General features: G+C 30.9%; 1 protein-coding gene across 28 annotated transcripts in view; it reads left to right on the top strand.

The window, feature by feature from the left end:
• Positions 1–24,238, top strand: part of LOC143233433 (uncharacterized) — a 125,614-nt gene that overhangs the window by 62,219 nt on the left and 39,157 nt on the right. For 8 of the 28 annotated variants that reach the window (XM_076469653.1, XM_076469652.1, XM_076469651.1 and 5 more), the window contains 2 exons: positions 2,385–2,503; positions 16,486–16,972. In XM_076469653.1, the coding sequence (XP_076325768.1) occupies positions 2,416–2,503; positions 16,486–16,778 (381 nt within the window). In that variant the 5' untranslated portion in view covers positions 2,385–2,415 and the 3' untranslated portion in view covers positions 16,779–16,972. Of the gene's footprint in view, positions 1–1,843; positions 1,965–2,384; positions 2,504–10,546; positions 10,723–10,854; positions 11,004–11,875; positions 13,111–13,754; positions 13,862–16,485; positions 16,989–17,079; positions 18,786–19,420; positions 20,243–24,238 lie in introns of those variants that run through there. The other 20 variants (XM_076469657.1, XM_076469656.1, XM_076469663.1 and 17 more) reach the window with 14 other exon arrangements.

The following is a 24,238-nucleotide window of genomic DNA, read 5'->3' as shown; positions in this document are numbered from 1 at the left end:
TCCATTTCCAGGTGCTACTGTTTGGTTCTTCTTTGTTTCCTTGTTTTATTAAGTGGAATAATGTTTCTTTGGTGGATTGGGTGGGGGGAGCTTTCTTCAGTTCCCAAGAGATTTCTGGTTGGTTGTTTATTGAGGAGACTTCTTTCCATTTGATATATCCTGGAACGTTTTGCAGTTTATTGGACTCTGTATTATTTCCTCCTGCTCCTGAGGGGCCAGGTGGTTGTGGTTCAAACTGATTATTCCACTGTTATCAGCTATATCACTAAGCAAGGGGTAGCTAAATTTAGATCTTTATTTTCAGACAATGAATCTTCTTCACTGGGCCTACTAGCACTACCTAGTAGTCTTCATTTATGTATCTGCACTCAGATGAGACTCTTCTTCAAAGTCTTTCTCCCCTTATCCAGACAACAACTTTTTTCTTTCTCACTACTCTGTATTGGCCTGCTCAGACATGCTTTCCTATACTTTGGCCTTTACTGTAGGAACATCCCCTGGCCTTTCCTTTGTCTCAGTCTCTCCTCTGACAATTGCAATCAGATATAGTTCATACCATTGTCACTGAATTCCACTTGCTCATGTGGCTTTTGACGAGCATCAGCATGGACTTGCTCATCATGTAGCATCTTTCCTTTTCCATTCCATTCTTCCTTTCTCCTTGTCTTTATACCAGAGGCAGTGGTTTTCTTCATATCTTGGTCCATTTGCTGTGGCTTTCTGTCCTTTTGTATGTCTTATTTACCAGTTCTTTGCCTGATCGTTTGATCAGTTTTGTTATGTGAACTTTGGATTTAATGAAAATTTTAGTAAAATTGTACACTTTTGTATTAGATGTGAAAGAAACTTTTCTTAAAATTTTATCTGAAGATGCTGAAGTCTACATTTTATTGTAACATCCATTATTATACATAAAATGTGATGTACAATTGTTATTAAAATTTAGTGCTTTAGCAGGTCTCTGGGATTTGCATGTAAAAGTCCAATTGCACAAAATCCAATTTCTTAACTGTAATGTGAACTTTAGAACTACATAAAATTGTTTGAGCTGCATGGTATAATAGCTCCAGGTTGAAGAAAGTTGAAATAGAAACAACTCTCAACCAAAATTAAACTGATGAATAAGGAAGCCAAAAGAAAATATCAAACTTGCTAGTGTGTGAAATAATTTGCCCCAGAAAATCTAAAGTATTATTCATTATTCAGGAGACATGAATGAAATGTGTAATATGATCAAAGAAATTATATTTAGTTGTCTTATTCTTGTAAATTATTAATTTAAACCCCCATGGTCAGTCTTTTATTTTTGTTATTTTGTGAAATTAAATTGCTGTATATGTGAATCAGATTTCGCTTTGTTAGTATTTGTAAGATGCAATAAATTAATATGTAGAAAAGTAGGGAAAAGTTAAGTGACTGCTCTGTATTATGCAGTTTTGTTTACCTGTGAAAATAAATTAATTCCTGTTACATATTCTCAAATTCCTTGTGTGGTACTAGAATACTGTAGATTCATGTGTACTAAAAATAATTGTTTATTAAAAAATAGCATGTTGAAGGTTAATTTGCATTATTTGAGAAGCAAAGAAAAAATTGTGCTCGTTTTTGATGATATTTATCATTGGAGCATTCTGTATCTGAGTATGATCTCATATATTTATTTTTCTATCCTGTTGTTTCCTAGTGGGAGGAAAAATTTTCCTTTGGACATTCTACAACGCCATCATCCTTGTGAACCTCTCCAACAACTTCATTCAAGCATTAAACAGAAATTCACAAAAGTTTATCAGACTTTCTTCCATCCCATTCCCTCACTTCCAGACTTTTATTTTTTTTTTTTCAGAACAGCAGGTGCACCAGGTGACATTACAGTTTTATTGAGCTGAGATAATAAGAAAATATATAATTTGAGTGAGATTAGGTTAACCTCATGAGGCTACATTTCTGTAATTTGTAGATTCAAGGTATTTATTACTCTTTGTTTGAAAAATATTTTTTTTGCTAGAAACTGTGAGTTTCATTGCCTGTAATTATAATTATCATTTTCTTTTTACAAATTGTTCCATAAAACAAAAGTTTAGAAGTACGAGTAAAAAGTTTGCGAGACAATGACAAGCTATTTTTTGGTAGTCATGAATCTAAGGTTGTGAATATTCAGTATAGCTTTGCTCCAAAATAAGCAGAGGCATTTCATAAATTAGGGAATTTTTATTGATTTGACAGTTAATTTAAATTTATTAAAGCTAGATTTTGTTGTTTCAACTTCAGTGTTTGCTTGTAATTTATTGGTTTTGAATATTATTATGTGCAATGTAAAATGAAATGTATAATTTAATCATAAATAATTTTTATTTTCCATTAATTTTCTTTGAAATTTATTCAAGGTGGAATATAATGATGTGGCTGGAGGTATAAATGAACAATCAGATGATAATGAAAATGCAGAGAAGAGTGAAAGAGACAGGTTCTCAGATGGAACTTGTGCCTGATCAAGAACTGAATGGTGTGATTTATTTTTGTAGTTCACTATGAATGTTTTAAAGCATAAGTATGAAATATAATTGTATGTAACTTATATTTGAGGTACCACTAAGTAGTCTAAAAATGACTTTCAATAGCCTAAAAACATATACTGTTAGTATCTTTTGAACTTCAATACATTTCAAAGTATGAAAAAAAAACTCATTTTGCTTGTAAGAGCTAATTCAGTTTTATATTATTCCATTTCACATATTTGAGAAACTTTCTCAACAACGTCTAGTTGAATTTGATCTATACTTGCTCTGATAAAGGTAAAGATTGAACTTATCATGCATGAAAAATTTATTTTAAAAACTTCTTAAGTAAAATGGACATTTCTGAATAGCAAGAAACATGACATAGTTTTTATGAAAGGTTGTACAAAGAAACTTGCTGTTCAGTTTTTGCTGTTGTATATATGGAAATAACTGCGTTACATATACATGTTCTAGAATAAAAATTGTTCCTGTATTTAGTGATGAAAGTATTGAAGTTATTTGGAGTTTTTAAAGTTATGTATTACATGTTTGTTTTATTTTTTCACTACTAAGTTAGCTACTTTTATATTAATGTAAAAAGCTTTATTTACTTTTGAACTTGTATTTCATTCATGACATATTATGGATTTGCTTTTCTCAAACATAAAACTTAGCCCTATGGTTATAGTACCCCTCTTGCAATCGGTCACTGAATATGCTTGATCTTTAAGCCATGAGGTATTTTAATGTGATGGTCATTCCCATTAATCATTGGTAAAACAGTAGCCCAAAAGTTTCTGATCAATGTTTTAGAGACCTTTAAGACAACATTCTTAATATTATAGGATTTGACTGTGGTAGTAATGGGTCTTACCATGTTCTATATATATCCTTTTATTATTTGTTTAGTAAGTATGTGTTGTATAATCATTACCTAAGTTAGATACAGATAATTGTAAAATTTTTGTAAGGAAGATATTTAGTGGGTGTGTACGTAAATCAAGCTTTCCAGTACACCCTTTTTTAAAATTTAATATAGAAATTTAAACCTCTTGTGACATCTGAATTACTCACCAGTGTGGCTGAATTTGCTATAATATCCAGGCTTATGGAGAGTAAATTCTGTACCTTCTTCCTCCTTACAAAATTCCACACAACACATGATAGTGAATACATTATCTGGTTCTTAATTTTATAAAGGTGTCTTCTCCATGGATATCTTGCATTCTGTTGACTGATATTGTCAAATAAGGCTTGTTTAAGCTTGTTAGTCACTATAAGGTGTTTAGGTTAATATGAATAATTCTACTATTTTATGGAAGAGGGACAGTTCAGCCAACCTTCTAAACTCTGTATCTTCATAGCTGCTTACTATTAATAAACAAGTTCTTTGGGCAGTGAATTTTATTTTTGATGTTAATAAATCAAGATTTTTGGCTGTACCCCGTATACTGGAAATTGTGACATCCTTTTCTAGCCTACCTAATTACCACCCAAATTAAATTTAATTACATTGCAGAAGAGGGCCATCTTTTTAATCAAGTTTTATACATTTCTTTATTGGTATATTGAACTGTTTTTTTAGTTTAGTGTTGATGGTCATTTTTACCCTTTAATAAAAATATATTCAAAAAAGATCTGTTATACCTTTCAACTGATTTATGCTAAAATATTTAGATTAATATTACAAAACACAGATTTTTCTGCATTTTTATTAAGTAGAAACTGGTTTTAAGAAAATCTCCATTAAAAAGAGAAAAAGTGTGAAATTTCTCTAATCCAAGAAGGTTTGTAATAATAATCAGCTTTGAATGCATTGTATCTTGAAGGTATCTTTAATATCATTGTAAGAGAGTAACATCTTCATGAAGGGTAGTTGTTTTGGATGGTATAATCACCGTTACTTGTGAGACTATGCATATTTATTTTACAGACCAAGAATGTAAGAATTGCTAACTTCAGTATATTAAGAGACAGTTGTCCTCAGACTTTTTTAATTATTATTATTATTATTCTTTACATACTCAAAGTAAATCTCAGTGAAAGCACTACTCTTATGTGAGATCAGTGGTTAACTTAATTTGAATGATTATTCATATCTGGATTATTTCATTTGGTTCATATATTGGCTAAACTTCTCTGTTAAGAGAAACAGTTGCACATGAAATTTCTTCTATAAAATGCTTAACAGTTTAGTTTTTGAATGGTAATTTTCATTGTATCTATGATAGTACTAAACTTAATTACACAGGATGAGGAGGCTGATCATGGAGATCACATAACTTTACAAACTTTCTTGTTGGGGCAAAAGGACCTGTAATTATTCCAGTATGTTTAGCTATGTTTCTTACTTTGATAAACAGTTGTTGTTCAAAAATGTGGTTGTATTAATATTTGGCTTGTAAATCTCTATAAGTCTAGTATATTATTTGTTTTTTGGATTTTGCAGAAAGCTACATGAGAGCTTCCCTAATTTAGAGGGAGGGCAGCTAGTCATCACCACCCACTGCCAATGTTTGGGCTACTCTTTTACCAACAAATAGTGGGATTGACTGTTACATTATAACATCCCCATGGCTGAAAGGGCAAGCATATTTGGGGCAACGGGGATTTGAATCCGTGACTCTCAGATTACGAGTCAAACGCAAGGCCAGGCCGGGCCCCGTGTAGTATATTATTTTGTTAATAATGCTGGTTTTATTGCAGTGATTGTTTTTTGTTTTTCCCTAACCACAGCTTTAACATTGTGAAGGGAGATGGTACAGAGTGGTCTGGGGTGTGGTGTTGGGACTCTGTTCCTTTCCTAAGTGCTGTGCTGTGCAAATTGTTCTGCTTATGTTAAGAATATTTAAGATATTTCTCTTTGAAATGCTCGTTGTTTTGACTTTACAGTGTTTATTGATCTTGTTGTTATATAAGTATTTTACCTTGCAAATGACTGATAATATAATCTCAAGTGTGAGCCTACCAGTGACAAATTTCACTGTTGAATTGTTTGAAATCTTCAATGTGTAACTGGTAGACAACCTCCAGGGAAGTAAAATCAACAGAATAAAATAGCTTGTGCTCATTTTATACACTTCACTGTGTCTTGCTGATCTAGATATTTTCATAGGCACGGGTACAGGAAGGTAATCTGTAGTCTGGCCTTGATGTTTCTTTTAGAGAGCAACGGTTTCCTCCTTGCACAACTCCCATGTAAGTTAAACTTGTGCAGTCTCTTTCTGATTGTAGAGGCATGCACTTTCAACATCAACAGTAGCCAGAGCCTGCTTTACAGGTATCCCGTGATGACATTTTAGGGTGTATGGAGACCTCTTTTAGCATCTTGCGGTCTGCTCTCGGGTGAACTTGCTTAGACGACCAGACCTGGGCATGTTGGCAGTTGTTTTGAAAGTCCTCCACTTGTCGACTATTTTCTGGACAGTGAAATGGCTGATTTCAAAATCTTTTGGGATCTTTTTTAAATCCCTTACCAGACTCATAAGCTGCTACAATTTTCTTTCTCAATGCCTCAGACAGCTTTTTTGCTCTCACCATGTTGCTCACTCTCACTTCAACAGTCAGGAGCACACCAAACTAAATGTCTGAGGTTTAAATAGGGCAAGTCTCATTCAAAATGCTGAGTAGTGATCTTCTAATCATGTGCATCTGTGTGTGGGTTGAGTCATTTTAAGTTGGAATAAATGTGGAGGTGTGCTTTTTCCTGAGTTAGAATATGCATTTTTGTAGAAGTACATTTACAGAAGATCTTGAATAGTCTTTTCTTCAGTTTTAATTGTTTAGTTATATTCCTATAATCTCTCAGTATTGTTAAAATTGAGATTAAATATCTAAATATCCAAAAATGTTACAAAAATACACAGGCTTTCATAGGGTGTTCTAACTTTCTCACATGACTGCATGTACAGGATAATTTGCTCCTCCTACTGTATATGTTTATAATCATGTAAACTTAGCAAACTAACTCAAAAATTGGAGAGAGGGTGTGTGGGTTCAGCATAGAATTTAAATAATTGCTTTTGATAATGCATGTTTTTTGGTTTTATGTGGTTGGAAGGTGTAGAAACCCATTATTGAAGTTAGAAAATTTTCATGTTGAAAATGTGACATGGAAAAACTATTGATAAGTTTTTAGATATTTTTGAAATTAAAAAGTGGAAACTCCAATAATATAAAATTAAATTATAAATAGATTTTTTATGTTAGGTTCATTGACATATATTGGTAATAAAGTGATTTAGTTATATTCCAAATGTACTGGAAAAACTTGACACTTTGATTCAGCCATAGTGAGAGAGCAGAATAACATCCTTTGAACTTTGTCACTTATATATCCTTGTTTTTACTCTGAGATTTTTTTAAAAATTTGAAAGAAGGTTTTTTTTTAGGTTTACATTTTTTAGTAACCGGTAGTATAAGGTCGGAGCAGCTTATACTTTGTGCTAAATATTGACATTTGTGGAATTTGTTTTCAGTCTAATAAAGTTAAGCTTTCTCAGTTTTCTCTGCTGTGGAGGCATTGGTTGATAGATAAACAGTTGATTGTTGATACTGCCTGAAATGTATCTTAGTTTATACCTGACTTTTCTTACTTGGTCAGGTATTGTTGCGTAACTCCTTATGCATTCATTAGATGTGCACAACTTTTCATATTGCAGTTATGTATGTAATACATAGAATGTTATAAAACTATTTATTTCTTCTTTGATAGATTGTGTAGGGAGAGTATTCATGATGAAACTTTGTAGAATGGATGGCAACTGCCTGTTGTGGAGAAATAAGTGCATAGGATGATGTTTCAAGTCTTCCGCCTTTCAAAACATCGTCCTCTACACTTGTACAGTTGCTGTCCATTCTACAGAGTTTAATCATATTTATTTCTTGATGTATTTGAAAGTAATATAAAATGCGAGGACTATAAGACAGCTCATAATTCAAACCTCGTTATATTTTTGTTTCTAATCAACCAAAAGGAACATCAGCCTGGAGCTTACTGCTTACAGAAGTACTTAAAACGAAAATTACTTTGCATCTTGGGATGAGAAAACATTGCTTGTCAAACCTTAAGACTTAAAACAAAAAAGTTCTGCTTTTTTTCATGTGAAAGTATTGTAATTTTTACTGAGTTTATCAAATTTCTTGAGCATATACCTAATTCAGAAATTACAGCAAGAAAATTATCACAAGCACAAAATGGTTGTGGGGCTGTGCTGAAACAGTCAATGGGTGCTTTTTTATTTTTTGTCTACATTACCATTGTAATTAGACAAGTCTATTTTGGTTGATTTATTGATTAGTTGACAACTAATCGGCATACCTATGTCAAATACAACTGTACTTATCTTGTTTTTATGAACCATTTCTCTTTTGATAATTTAATTTGGATTTCCCTGATTTCTACAAGTACAGTTATAGCTTAAAAACTTGCATTTGTAAACTATTAAAATAATAAATTGTATTATATTCTTTATGGCTTAAACAAAATGCTGTTTAAAAAGCTTATCTAGTTTATTAATATCATTTGAGAAAGACCATTCTTACTTGGATACAAGTAGATGATGTTTTTATAATATTGGCATTTCAGTGTTTATTTCTCATTGCATGTTACCTTAAACAATAAATATTTACATTTGTGTCTGTTTATTACTGCAAAACTAGTGAACTAATTGTCCTCAAACCTGGTGTGTAACCAAGGTGAAGTAAAGTGTTTAGATCTGACTTGTCCTTCCACGTGCATTGCACAGCTTGTAAAATTCTGATTGAACTTTCCCTAATGGAAAAAAACACAAGAAAAACAAACTATACAAGCACTGTTAAATATTTAGAAAACTATTGAATTTCTAGTCATAATCTGTTGCAAAATAAAGTGACTAATTAATAGGGTTTTTAAAATTCTCTAACAAAATCCTGAACAAATGTAATTGATGTAATGTGTAAGTACAGGAAGTAATGAATAAAGTCAAACTGTAAGAAGTAGCTGGAAAGCTAACATCATTACTATTATTATTATGACAAAGAACAAGATGCAACACTAATGGTAAATACATTGACTGTAGGAAAATTACTATTAATACTGTAATAATATACCTGTAAAGAACATGCTTTAATTATATAGAATAAGATATTAAAGAGAAGTAAAGCTAATGGTGGCTGCAATATGACAGTGATTCATTATTACCTTAAAATTAATTTTTAGAGAAATTATATTGTTGATTGTTTTGTATTATAATTTATCTCAGATCAGTCTCCAATCTATTGTGTTACGTATTATGTTATGTTAGAAAGAAATGGTTCTATTTCTATAAAACAATTGTCAAACACATTTTTTAGTTAAGTACAAGAAACTAAAAATTTTTAAAAGATGATTAGAAAATAAAGTTTTGTCTGAACACAAAAAATTGATGATGATTCAATTCACATAAAGAAAAACTTAGAGCAGTTGCCCATGACTGAAACATTGTTTAAAAAAACTTGTTGAATATTTATTAAAATTAAATAAATTTTGGTTGTTGTCTTCATATGATTACTACATTCAAGTCTTATAATTATTCACATAATTATAATGGAAGTGAAACATTGTACTAGATCCCTTTCATGTATCACAAAATCAGATTTTTTTGTTTTTTTTAGCAGAAGGTGTGGCAAAAATATGTCATACAGGCAGTAACTGCATAAATTTGTCTCTGATTGCATTACAAAAACTTTCCAAAATAACATATGACCTAACTATGTGTTGGGCATCAAGCATTGCTAAACCAAACCATATAGTGGACAACACATACAGCATCAGTCAAAAGGAAATTTTATTCATATTAGGCATAGTTCTACTTGTTCATAGTAGGGAATTCTCAATGAATTCTAGGAATCATACAAAATAGGTTTCACATACTCTAATAGTAATAGCACAATTATAATGATACATACTAATACACATTACAATATGTGTTTGACATGGTCAGATAGGTTGGGCACTTGATCTTTTTTCACCTATCAAAAGTGAATCTGTATTTATAAAAAATTATTAATAGGCTTCAAAAGAGTATATAAACATGTTAACTGAAATATCCTAGTGTCAGTTTGTAATTTCTGTACATGTAAAGCTCACACCCAAATAAAAATGCTTTCCAAATTTAAGGGTTTTATTTCTAAATGAAAACTTTTGTAATAAAAGGTAAGGGGCCCTTAAAACAGGACCATTTTAAACACTTGTAAAAAATATCTTTAGATATAAAACCAGACAAATGTTTATAGACATAGTGTGTCTTTAGCACATGAATGTTCTGTACCACAGACCTCACCAAATACAATTCTTCCCCTCAAGAAAAAAAATTCTGAAAGAAAATCTTCTTTAAATATTACAGAATAGTTAATGATTTTGAAAAAAAGCATTTAATTGATATAAAAAATATATGTACATTAAATTCCCTTGATAAAAAACAATAAACACGTTATATACATGAAGGGGCACAGTAAATACTTATATTATTAATAAATATACAAAATATCATATCAAAATTACACTTGTCTTCTATATATATGTATATAAAATGCTAGAAAGAATCAAGCCAACTTAAGTTAAGGTGTATATAAGACAACTTTATTCCACCATTTAATACCTCAATTATTGAACTATGTAATTCATGTGACAGTGGTACATTAAAAATTGTTAATAAGATTTGATTTTTTTACATTCACCATTAGAACTTTAAAATACAAGAAATTTGTTGATGTTTTTAAGTAAAGAAAAGTTAGCAATTTAACTATTTTGTAATGATAAAACAGGAGAAGTGCTAATAAGCATGCATTATGTAATAAATAATAAACAGATTCAAAAACTCTTATTATCTATTGAACAATGTAATGATACTTTTGTGTATTCCTCAATCTGTCTTTCAGTTGAACAACCATCTGATGCTGATCTGATATCTTCAGTGCTTTTATTATTTTTCATTATTTTTTTTATATTATATGTGGTTTACTTTGTTTGTAATTTCGTGCAAATCTACACAAAGACTACTGATGCGAAGCTTTTTCTAAATTAACAGCGAAAGACTAGTCACCACCACCCACTGCCAACTCTTGGGCTACTCTTTTACCAGTGAATAGTGGGAGTGACTTTTACATCAAAATAACCTCACAACAGAAAGAGCAAGCATGTTCAGATTGCGAGTCAAGTGCCCAACCTATCTGACCAGGTCAAACACATATTATACGTGTATTAGTATGTATCATTATAATTGTGCTATTACTATTAGAGTATCTAAAATATAATTTAGATAAACCAATAATGATTTTGGTTAGATGAAATGAAAACCTAATTAGGATTATAAAATTTGGGAATTGTATTAACTAGGAACCTTCTCCTTTGACGACAGATGCCGTGACTTTGTTTTAACTCACAAGCCGTCATCAGAGAATGACAGTGGTCCTCATGAAAACATTAGCTAACTCTTTGAAGCAAATTTGAAAGATGAATGGTTGGAACTAGAACATGTTCATCAAGTAAATCTTGTTTTTTCATTATATATGTGTTAATTCATGATGAATTGTTAAAAGATGGTTCAGGTGTTTGTTTTACATAAGAAAATAACAGATGAAACATAATATTTATTATAAGAAATTAAAATTTAATTAAACTAACATTTTGTGTGTGGTTACTACAAGATTTATTTTAATTTCATGTAGTTAAAGTAATAAATGCAAGTCTTCAAAGTTTTGCTTATTTGTAAAGTTATTATTTTGCTGTATCTTTCATTGTTGTGTTTTAATGTGTCTTTCTTCAGACTTATATTACCAAAATATTTCTTATCTTGAGTTGTCAACTCTAAATAGTTCATTATATATTTAACAAACTGCTGGTTCTAAGAAAAAAAAGTATTCATTTCAAGAGTTAATTCATATGAAATGTTTAAAGCTAGTGGCATAATTATTAGTATAACATTTGTTTTTATTAATTACTTAAGATCAGTGCTAGCTTTGTGCATAAATCAACAAATTATGTGTGAAAGATTTGAAAAAGCTTTATTATTCTGTAAAACTGTTACTTGTGGTGGCAAAAAAGGTTATTGGATTTCTATCAATGTTGAAAAAATATGGTGTTTGCCTTGTGATAAGGGAAACATCATTTGTGAAACATTAGAGTGAGCATATGAGCTCTGTCTGTAAAATCTTGTAATGTTGTTTAACAAAACTGTTATTTGTTAATATAGATTAATATGCTTTGATTTTTTTTTCTTTTCCCAAAGTGAATTCTGGTAAATGTTTAATAGTGTTTAGAACTCTGATTATTACAATTTTGGTCATTTTTAGTCTGGATAAAATAGTAAAAATGAATTTGACAGCTTTTTTATGTTTTGAAAACAATTGTGGTACTGGTTCTTAGTCGTCTTTCTATTCATAAGCAGTCAATTTTTGGTCAGTGTTTTATCAGTTCTTCATTGGTTATTTGTTTATAGTATGATTTCAGTAAGTCATTGATTAGTTGCTCTTCAATTCCATTAAAATCCAAACGGATGTGCAAATGATGTGATTTTTTTTAACAAGAGGTTGAAAATTATCCACACATTTTAGCCAGTTTTTTTTTCCAAACTGTATTCATATGTGAGGTAGTAACGTTTTTACATTCTTGATGTTGAATGGTTTCCAGAAACCATTGATCTAGGTGTTTCTGTTGCTGTCCACTGCCCCTGATCATTTATCTGAAGATTTGTCATAAGTGATATGCTTTAAAAGAGGCCATGTCGTATTGATTTATTTGTTGGATCAAAGAGGTGGTGTTTGGAGTAAGAGACTCCACAGAAATGTTTGTTGATATGTAAATTAGGTTGTTAGGGTGATTTGGTGAGTTTTCATCAACCACTAGTGCTTTATGGGAAGCATTTTCCATAGAAAAACATCTCTGTACTGCAGAGCAGAAAAAGTTGTAAACCAATCCTCAAAAATTGTTTTTGTTGTTTAAACCTGTTCTGTCTTTTTCCAATATAGATCAGTCTCTCAAATGTTGAAAACTTGATGGGTCATATATCCTCTTTGTTCAAAAATATCTTTTAAAAGTGTTTGGCACATTGATGTTGCTTCCTTGTCAGCACTTGCTGCCTTTAGGCTGTGTAAATTATGCTTTTTTTTTTTTTTTAAATCTGTTAAGTAAGCCTTTGCTATCCATTATCTTAGGGCAATACCGATTTAGTAACTTATTAGATAATTTTATCTTTGTTGATAGTTGCTGTAGTTGATGGTGAGAACATAAATGCTTTGGAATTTATTATAAGTTTGGCTTTTGTCAAACTTCATGATGGTTTCCAGTTTTGTTGTTACTGAGATGGCTTTTGTTGCAGTTTTTAGGCTTACTGCTGGCACTGGAATCACTTGCAGTACGCTTACTAATCATTTTGTATTTAAGGGCAGAGTACAGTCTAAAGAAAACTTTGAAAGTACATTGGTTGACATTTTTCTTGATCCAAACAAGACACTTGGGATGTATGAACTCTTAGCACACGGGCTGGTTAAAGTGACGTGTCATGATGTTTCAGTAAGTTACATTCAAAATATAATTAAACCACTTAACTACCATGATGTACGAACAAACTTGATAACAAACCATAGATGATAATGCAGCTTTTTATATTATATAAATTTTAAGTTCTTAATAATATAAGAAAATATTTAAAACAACTTTAAATACCCTAGTGTGAGAATTTGAATATTTGTTCTTCAGTTATTTCCTCTTTTGAACTTCCCCTTAAACTATGAAATGTTATGTAAAATGTCATTAATCTTCTAAATTTTTATCTTATATCCTTCAATCATATGGAACTTCAGAGCAACCAATGAAAATGCAAGAACCTCTTGCCACACCCACCTTCAACTTGCTCAACGTTACAAATTGCTAATACATTTTTCTGAGACTAAGTGTTATCTAGAATAGAAATGATTGAGTAAAGTATGATTCATCCTATATGATCTTACAGATAATTGATAAATTTAGCTAATTAGAGAGCCAGAGACAGTAAGATATTTTCTCAATGACAAATTGGGTATGTCTTGCTTCAAACATAAATTATTGTGTTATTATATTTTTCTTCCTTTTTTCTCTCTCTCTTTTGAAGAATAGTATCAGATTTTTAACAGATTTTCCACTGGTTATAAATTATGCTGTGATAAATTTGTTATACATTTCGCATGTATTTCTGAGGAGTTCAGCATTTCTAAAATCATACACCAGTTTAAAAAAAATTATTTTTGTATTTATTTTAGTTACCAGAATTTCATTATTCAAGGTGTGATGATAAAAAATTAAAAAGAAGTATAAGTGGTTTTGCCATACAATTTCAAACCTCTGCCTCAGCTAGGGAATACTTGTAGTAAGTACACATGTTTGGGCTTTTTCGATTTTATTTGCTCTAAATCTTTGTGATTTTTAGTCAGGTGATATTCTGTACATATAGTGTTTTAATATTTTTTAATGCTTGGTTAGTTTTGTATTTTGGCCAATGGAACTTAAGGGCTAACTACATTAGCCATCCCTAATTTAGCAATGACATACTAAAGAGAAGACAGCTAGTTAGTACCACCGTCTACCCACTCTTGAACTACTCTTTTTATCAACAAAGAGTGTAATGGATTTTAATGTTACAACATCCCAATGGGTAAAAGTATGAACATGTTTGGGGACAGGGAATATAACCCATAACCAAAATGGTGAGACAAACCATTACCATAATTTCTTTTCAATATGGGCTTGGTTGAATCAGCCAAGTATGTGACCCCAATTTTTCTTTTTAGTTTCACCACAATAATTTCTAATACATTTTGTGTATCTTCATAAAAATTTCATCAACTGTGAATAATAATTAAATCATTTGTTGAGAAAAGCATAATTTGTAATGAAGTCTCTTTCACTGTGAATATGTGGAATCAGAAAATTGACTACTGTGGGTGCAAAGTGAATTTCATGTAGATTAAAAACACTTAAATCATCTGAAATTTAAATTTAAACATCATAAATTTGAAACATTTTAGTCAGTAAAAGTAGACTGTATTATTCTACCCAAACTCTGTATCAGGTTTCTCAATATGATCAGTCTTGTAAACATTAAAATAAATCAAAATTATCTTTTTTTCTTCTTTCTATAATGACTTCAGATTGTAACACAAAACTACATTTGTTTATTCTAAATTGCCTTTTTTGTAACATTTTGATTGCCCTCTGAACTAAGTTTAACTAATATGCCTACCAAACAGGTGGCAAAACACTTGGAAAACATGTAGCTCACATTATCTCAAGGAACTATATTATCGCCAACACCATCATGCCAACACCACATTAAGCATCTCTTTGTTTCCCTACCCTCTCTAATAACTGGATCTCCACCTTTCCAGACACTGCAGTTTCTTTATCATTTGTTCATTTCTTATCTCTTTTTGTGAATCATTTGTACATGATCTACTGTGAAAATTCTGCACTTATTTCTTATATCAAGTATCAGGGGTTACCAATTTAAGGACTTTGTTTCCACATGTTGGACTTGCTGTTTGTGATTTGACAGTCCTCACTGTCAAGTTAGGGTCTTCTTCAAGGTTGCTTGGGGTATTCTTGGTGTTACATTTATCAAAGTTGCCTGGTTGAACATGTACCATTCCATGGACTGTCATGGAAAAGACCAGTGCCAAGAAGATGTCTACCAACTTCTTGTTTTGCAGAGTTTTAAAATAGTCTCATGTCACTGTCTCCAGTAAAAGATTGTTTTGAATTTCGCACAAAGCTACTCGAGGGCTATCTGTGCTAGCCGTCCCTAATTTAGCAGTGTAAGAAGAGAGGGAAGGCAGCTAGTCATCACCACCCACTGCCAACTCTTGGGCTACCAACGAACAGTGGAATTGATTGTCACATTATAACGCCCTTACGGCTGGGAGGGCGAGCATGTTTGGCGATGATGCGGACGAAGTTGCATGCACGCCTTATAGCGCTCTTGGCCATGCAGGGCCTACCAGTAAAGACCTTTCTGGCAGGTATCTGATGAGGATCTTGATACATCCCCAGGTCTCCCAAGTGTAAATTCTTCTCATACTGATTCAGAAAAGCTGTTTGTTGTTCACAAGAATCATTAAACATGCACCAGTTTGATATCACAGAGTATAATACTACATGTAACAACTGGCATTAGTGAACTACCCGTCTGAAAGAAACTAAAGCCATAAAAAAGTTTTCTTCATGGTTGCATTTGTTTTTACAGTTTTGCAGTTTACAGTAGTTGGTGTGAAACATGGGCAGTAGTGAACTACCTGTATAAAGAATCTGAGACCAAAAACAATTTCATATTAGATTATATTTATAATACTAATGAAGAAACTGTTATTAGCTTATTTATTCTTATGACTTAGCTCTTGCAGGTTGGATAGATTAGAATCAGTATTCTTATTTGATTAGGCTGAATGTTGTTCAGACTTTAGAATGTTAAAACTATTAATTTTAGATTTTATAACTTGTAACCTGTTGCCATAAAAACATGAGTGTTACATGTCACTCTGGATAGACATGAGTGATATTGAAGTAGCTTCATTTCCTCTAGTATACTAATTAAGAATTGGAGATGGCTATACATGACTTTGATGTTTTTTACACAGAATTAGAGATCAATATAATCTTTATTATGGGTTTCACTGTGCCTCGTTTTCTACATATAATTTTTCTGGGGGAAAGTTTTTGTAAGTTGTTTTGAACATGGTTTTAGTTTCTGCATCCTGTTACTTTGTCAGAATTTAAATTTCTGCTTGAACATGATTCCTTAGTTTGAGAATCTATCAAATGTAACTAATCATTTCAACTTAGAACACTAATATAGATTATTACAAATTTTTTAAATTAACATGAAAAATATATAACATTATATTGCTATTAAATTCTGTGTTAAGTTTTAATTTATTTTCAGTTAAGGTGACAATACATGCATATAGTTACATAATATTCCTTTAACCATCTTAACAGGATTATTGAAGTGCGGTGAAGATGGACACATGTCAAGAGACTGTCCTAATGTAGGTGGGGACATGAGAAATAAATCTGGTTGCTTCAAGTATGGTGAAGATGGACACGTCTCACGAGCCATTAAGAATCCTGACAAACAAGTTGGACGTGATGGTAAGTTTTATGTAAACTGTTTTGATGTTACCACATACTTTAGGAAGTCTGTAAAGAAGTTGAAGGTTTACTTTTTGAAAAAATCGATTAAGGAAAACCTGTTACGGAACTTACTCTATCATCAGTATTTAATTGCCTAATCAGTTATGCCACAATTACCTATGGAAAAACATGAAATAAAGTATACTTTTTCCACTAAGATGGCTGTCATTGTAGATCCCTGTACATGGTGAGGGGACCTCTGATGGTAGGTTCTGTTCTATTTTTTTTTGTAGATCATATTCATAGATGTGAGAATATATGGTAAAAATCTGAAAAGGCTGAATAACTGGTAACATGGTCAAAGTGTGGTCTGAAGTAGGGTTATTTTTAGCTAAATCATGAAAAGTTGCATGCAGCTAAATTTTTTTTACAGGAGATCTAACAGACTTTTAATTACAGCAATTGCTGATTTATCAAGTGATATGTCATAGGAAATTAGAAGAAAAAAAATTCAGCTAGATGAGCACATGTGAATTTTTTCAAGGTATTCTGTAGTTTGAGAAGTTGGAAGGAAACCAGCTCTTCCCCTTTTGTATTTTCCTCATGTATTGACATCAGTGGACCTTTGATATACATGTAGAGCAACTAAGTAGGAAATGGATTGGTAGAGAATCCAAATCACTTATTCCGTGATAACGATACTTGTAGAGAAAATTATTTATTGAAAAACAGATGGTATGGGTAGAGAAAGTGCTGGTAGAGGAGCAAACAATGTTTCTACCTGACCAGTAGCTGACCACATGTTGTGTAACTGAGTGTAGAGGGTGTGCTTAAATGTTTGATTATATTTATTAATATAGATATAAAGGTGTTCCTTTGTATTGGTTTATTTTGCTGAGTTGTTGTATAAGAAGGCTTCTTTAATTTTGTATTTGTTTATGTTTTTTTTCCTTCAGAATTTGGATGTTTTCTATGCTTATGTTGTGTTTATTTGATTTGCAGTATTTAAAAATGTGAAGGTAACTTTTTATGTTAGTTGAATCTGGTTTCCATTTTTCTACTTGTTTCTTCAATATAGAAGTCATGGCAGTAATCACATTGTATATTATAAATAATGTTGGTGTTGTGTTTGTCAGTTTAGATTTTATATAGTATAGACCTTAGTTATGTGCCTGGTTTTTGAATAAATTTGGTATTAACTGGAGTGTCATATTTTGTTGCTAGTTTTTTGCCAGATGTTGGTTATTTTTCTGCTGATGTTGGGAATATATAGTTTGCGGCCTCATATGGTTTCATGATTTTTTAATTGTGGGGTATATTTACTTTTGCTTGTTGATTTTGCTTTTTGTCCAGGTGTGTGTAAACATTATGTGAAAATTATAGCACAGAAAAGAAATGAGAGAATATACTAAATTTTTATTTGTTGAAAAACCAGATATGGCTGGTTCTTTTTGTTATTTATTGTAGCAACTTTTTTTTCACGTAACCACTAAATTACAGCCTCTCTGTTAACCGCGACATAACCGAAGCTGTGTTCAAAGTGGCATATGGCACTAATCAATCAATTAGTGGATCCATGTTCTCCCCTTTCATGGATGTTTTAAAGTATTTCTACTTGACACAAATAAAGTTTCAATTCTGCATAATATACTTTTGTTTACTGTATAGATTTGTCCTCTAAAAACTAAATTGTATATATAAAGTTTTAATCAAGTATTTGTGGATGTAATTGTACATGTGTATGAAATTTAAACCAAATTTATTTCTTGGTCTTACTTGTAGTAAATCAATATACCTACCAAAATTATAATCACCACACAATATTATTAACACCTGTGGTGTTAATGTAATAACAATTTTCTGAAATACATGTGTAAATATGAGAATTATCTGATGCATGATTTTTAATACATTGTAAGTTTTAAAATTAAAACACTGGCATTGTATTTGAATAACATTAGTGTTTAATTCATTGGTTCCCAGGGTGCAAGATTTCAGTGTTTTTTTTTTGTTTATATTAAGGGTACTGTCCTATATATTCAAAAATTGTGCCACGCTTTGAAAAACTTGTAAGAAATAAACAGGAACAAAAGAGTCATTAAATTTAAATTGGCTTATGAATATTTGAACATTTCAAATTCAAAGAAATATCATTTTATGCATTGATGAAAATTTATTTTTTTTGTAGGCCATGTAGGGTTTATGGAACTTTTAGTTTGTTGTAATATTTTTCATTTCCAAATGTTTTGTTTTTGTTTATATATCATTAAAACTAATTATAAAATTTGTTTAGCCACATTCACCTTTATTCTTAAATAAATAATTACTGTGAGGGGTGCGAGAACATATTAAAATTTTTTAGGGGTGCGGGTCAAAGAAAGGTTGGGAACCACTGGTATAATGGATATTAACAGTAGGGTTTAATGTTGTTATTAAATGGTGCAAATAAAGTATAAACACGTGTTTTACTGGGCAGTTGCCCTTAATTTTTTGAATTAGAAATGAAACCACATATTTCTTCTTATTAAAATTCTAATCTCCATCCTTACAAAAGTTATGAAATAGGACTAAACAAAACTACAGATCCTATCTTATAAGAACTTTTGACCTTGCTCTCCTGCTGACTGTAGGAACTTGTATTGTGAAGATCGGTCGCACTGTTTGTTGGTAAAGAGTAACCTAAGACTTGGCAGTGGGTGTTGTTGACTAGGTGTCTTCCTTTAGTCTCTCCTTGTTTAATTAGGGATGACAAGTACAGATGTAACAGTTGCACTAAAAGTAATAATGTAATTATTTTTAGATTATTTAGAAGATTGAAAGGGTTTCCTCCTGAATGGTAAAAGTATCTTGAACTGATGGACTTACAGTGAGGGTCAGTTACAAAACCCATGCTTTTCACCCCAGGGGTTCTGTGTTTTTCAGGATATGTGCAATTAAACAGTGAGTTTTATCAAATGATTTATTCATGTGATTAATAGTGTACAATTATCAGTTTTTTGGTTCAGTCGGTAAATAGGTTTTGTCTGTCATGACAGTTGTTATCAAAGTTTTTACAGCTATAAAACTTGAGACTAATGATTAAAGCTGGTGTATAAATAAATTGAGACACCGAAAGTAACTTACTTTATTCTTTGTTATGATATAGACATTATTAGACCCATTATCAGGCATAAGCCCACTACTGCTAATTCATTCCATTACTTGTGTAAATTTATAGTAATAATAAATGAAGCAAAAATAGTAATCATTTAATGGACGTCACTAAGAACAGTACAAGTTATGCAAATATAATAAATGCTATAAAGAATATGTTTATTTGATATTTTTTGTATTAATTTCTTCTGTATTTAAGTAGAAATGAAGATTTTGTAGTTTTCATTAGTTGGTTCTGTTGAACAGTAGTAACAGGATGAAATTTGTAATGTATGAGGAGGTATTTTGTGCAATTAAGAAATAAAATGTACATGCATTTTGGTACTTTGGTAGAAAGTTGCATCTTTGCTAATATCAGTTTTTGTAGGTATAACTTTGTTTATAAATATAATGTATTAATTTCCTTATAGTAAATATGACAATTGTTCATGCAATTTTTCTAGATTTTTCTCTTACATTTACGTCTGTATTTACAACTATCTTTATTTTTAAGTATTTCTTATTCCATTTGATGCTTTTTATCTTAGTTATGTAATGGTGAATAATCTTTTCTTAGTCTAAACTTGGAAACTTTAAACATCAGTAACATTAAAATTTTCAAATAAATTTAGTAGTTTAGAAATTTTTTTTTTTAGTATAGCACAAACACCATGTGGTTATATATTGCATTAGACTACATCTTGTTAAACTATTCCCAATACCAGGTTGATCAGATTATTAAAAATAGGATGATTTGTATGTAAATTACATTTGTTGAAAATGTTTTGTTTTTTGTCACTTCAGATTAAGATATCCTTTGCTTTTTAAGTAAAGCAAAAGTTCAGAATGTGTTGTTAAACACTAGACTATTTATTAATATGGTGAAAATCTGCTTGAGAACTATTTGGATTAGCCATCCATTATTTTGAAGTGACAGACTAGAGAGAAAATAGTCAGTGTCACTTAGCTGCAACTGTTGGACTTTTTTTTTATTATTGGAAAGGACGTGAGTTTAACTGAAAAGGTTTACATCAAAGATGAATAACAATATCCACTACTCTACCTTACCAGTAACGTGCACGAAAATCATTGTATGGCATGACTGTCTGTTTGAGATCATAGGTGTTTTCACTTGTACTTTATATTTAAAGCCCTTCATATATTACATTTACAATAGAAAGAGAACTAATGCATTCACTAACTTTCATGTGATATGCATTACACCTTTTTGTAATTGTTATATTTCTTTATATCTGCAGGCTTACAGTACTAGAAACCTGGTTTTAATACTTTCTTCAATACAGAGCTTCAAACAAACAATTACTGTATAGATGCACAAATCTTCTTTCAGATTAAGCCCCAGAGAGAAATGGTGGATTGGATGACCACCTGTGTTACACATTTATTGTTTAGATAGTTTTATAGCTTATCTAGCTAAATAATTCACAAGAATTAATCAGTATCGTCGTATATGCATGTTTTAAAGCTTCCTATGTAAATATTAGACTAGTGTACGAGTAGAAACTGAAATACACTATTCATACAGTTATAACGATTTCAAAAAAAAAACGTAGGTTCAAGAAGACTGGACAGAAAAATAATAACCATATAATGTGACCACTTTTTATCTGTGAATGTTTTCTTCTGAAGACAAAGGTCCACTTTCTAAAGTGCTGAGGATTAAATAGTAGTTATGATGAGATTTGTTTCTTCAAATAGTTGGAATTGGCTGAAAGTTGTATAAAATTTAATGGATCAGAAATTGATATTTTATATTAATAAAAGTGTTAATACCCATATCAGCCATCCTGTAATACACCTAATATTTAAATGTTAGAGTCAAACCATGAGAGAAAGAAGGGAATATGTAAAGTGTTCAAGATTGATTTATTTACCAGTTGGTCAAGGAACCTGGTAGAAATAATGCTATTTGAGATTTATTGTATTTAATTTCCTTTCTGCATAATTTACTGTACACCAGAATTACTCAAAAAATTCATATGCTATATTTACTTTTTTGAAAATAAATATCTTTATTATGAACTGAGTCATTAGATAATCTGGAAGCAAAAATTGAATTGTTTCAATTACTTGTATAAAATATGAAATTCTTTATGTGTCATGCTTATATGTTTTTTCCTTGCATTTAAAATGATAACATTTAGTGATGAGTTTATAATAATTAAAATCGTGTAGTTAGCTTTTTGGAGAGGTGCTAAAAGTAACTAATTATAAGCGTTATAATATCTCATGCTATAAAGAACGTGTTTATTTCTAAATTTGATATTTTTGTACTAATTTCTTCTGTATTGTTTACTTATAATAAAGTTTTACACAAAATACCATCATATATAAGTGGTGATACAAATTTCAGTTTTGAGTAGAAATTAGCTTTCATAAATTATGAGTAAACTCTTGCTGTGATTTCTGCTGTGGGTGATTCAAAGTGCTCGTGCCACAACCACCTCCCATGTTGTACAGAAAAATGAATTAAACACTTTTGATGAAGAGTCTATTTTAATAAATTTAGTTTCTAGTTCTTTTATATTTTGAACAATCAGTTTTAACTTCTAAATTGTGAAAAATAACGTAAAGGTTGTAAGATGTAACTTTTCTCTATCATGTTAGGATTTACTAACAGGAACTACTAAAGTTTTCTTTAAGGTAGAAACACGAGCTAAACATAATCAGAAGTAAGAATCTGAAATTTGCATAGCTTACCTTTTCATTTACTTATATATCCTTAAAAATTATATATTAGTCCATGAATCACAGTCTGAAGGTTGCAGATTTAAATTCTTGACACCAAATATGCTTGCCTTTTCACCTTCATAGTGTAGCGTTATAGTGTAACAGTCAATCCATTGTGGTAAAGAGTAGCTCAAGAGTTATGAGTGGGCAGTGATGACTGCGCCTCTCTCTAGTTTAAATTAGGACATCTAGCACAGATAGCCTTCAAAATTTTCATAGCAATAATGTTTTTGAAATCTGTTAATTAAAGTCACAGTGTATTTTTAGGGCTAACATTTAAATATCTGCATCTTAAAATACCCTTTTTTGTTATAATGATTCACACTTATCATCATTATATTTAGTTTTGACCTTACCGACCAGCTGCTGATTTGTTTTCTCGTATATATAAAATCCCAAGATGGAACGTTCACTGAACTTTTCTGTCATATTAAGCTTCACAATTTAAATTTAGAGACTTGTATTTTTTTGTGTAGTTTGACATAAGACTGTTAGTGTGTACTAGAAGTTCTGTTATTTATCACATGATGTGAAGAGTTAATGAATATACTTTTTTTTAGCAAACTAGACTATGAACTTAATGTAATATTCATAACTAATGCACAGAGAAACAAGAAGCTATAATTACAGAATTGATCGGTTTGCTACATTGACACTTGATAATATCTTGTAATTTTCAGGGTGGCAAGGTGTGAGGTGCTGAATAATATTCATAAATATAAAAAATAATAGTGATAAATCATATTAACAATCTCTATGTTTCCATAGGGAAACACCTGCTCATGGAGCTGTAAGTACTAATTTATGACACATTCATCTATGAAATTTGTAGAGCTTTCAGTAGCCATAACTGTATTGTACACAAGTAATCAATATTTCTATTAAAATATTTCCCATAAAGATCTGTCTGTGAATTTCCAAAGCCTTAAATGAATCAGTCTGAGTGAAAGTTTCCATGCTTAAAATAAAAAAAAAATTTCTTTTCAAAGCTATTTTACTGGCAAAACTTTATATTTTATCTACTATTTTTTTCAACCCTAGTACTAAGAGTAATTAAATTACCAATGTTCAGTGACATGAGAAATCTGAAATGTGAAATAGAATGAAGAAATGTTTTTTCCCTCTCTGAATGCTAGGTTTTATTTTCTTCAAAGTTTCAACTTGGCATTTTCTCAGACTCTTGTTTTATTTTATGGTTTTACTGCCTGTGCACGTAGAAACCACTGTTTCCTGTTTAAAGGCGTTATGAGAACAGTATAATTATGGTGTTAGAAAAACTTGCAGTTTGAGAGTCTTAATAGAAATGAATAAATCCCTGTAACCCTGGTTAATAATGATACAATCACAGAAATGGAAACCAATGCACAGTTAATCAAATAATTTCAGCTATGGTCCACTATATATTTTATGTAGAAAGTAAGCAACTTTCCCCTAATGTTTAGGTCAGTCCTATAGTTAGCATTATAACAGGTAAAAACGTGATCTTATGTGTTGATTAATACATACAGAGTCTATTGATAATAAACAGTTTGGAAGAAGTGAGTTAATTCTGCTCCTACCCACTGTAAGGGTATTGTAGGTCAATGTGCTTTTTTATGACATGTTGTAAAAACATGTAGGTTGAAGATGTCTTGATAGACATTACTTACAAACCTCGTAATTTGAGCACTTTTGAAGGTGGACCTTTCTTCAGTTACAAATAGGAAATGGTGGTGTAATCAAATGGTGATATACA

This window comes from Tachypleus tridentatus, chromosome 12 (assembly GCF_004210375.1).
Source record: "Tachypleus tridentatus isolate NWPU-2018 chromosome 12, ASM421037v1, whole genome shotgun sequence".
Classification (NCBI taxonomy): domain Eukaryota; kingdom Metazoa; phylum Arthropoda; class Merostomata; order Xiphosura; family Limulidae; genus Tachypleus; species Tachypleus tridentatus.
This window is presented reverse-complemented; position numbering and strand designations above follow the sequence as displayed.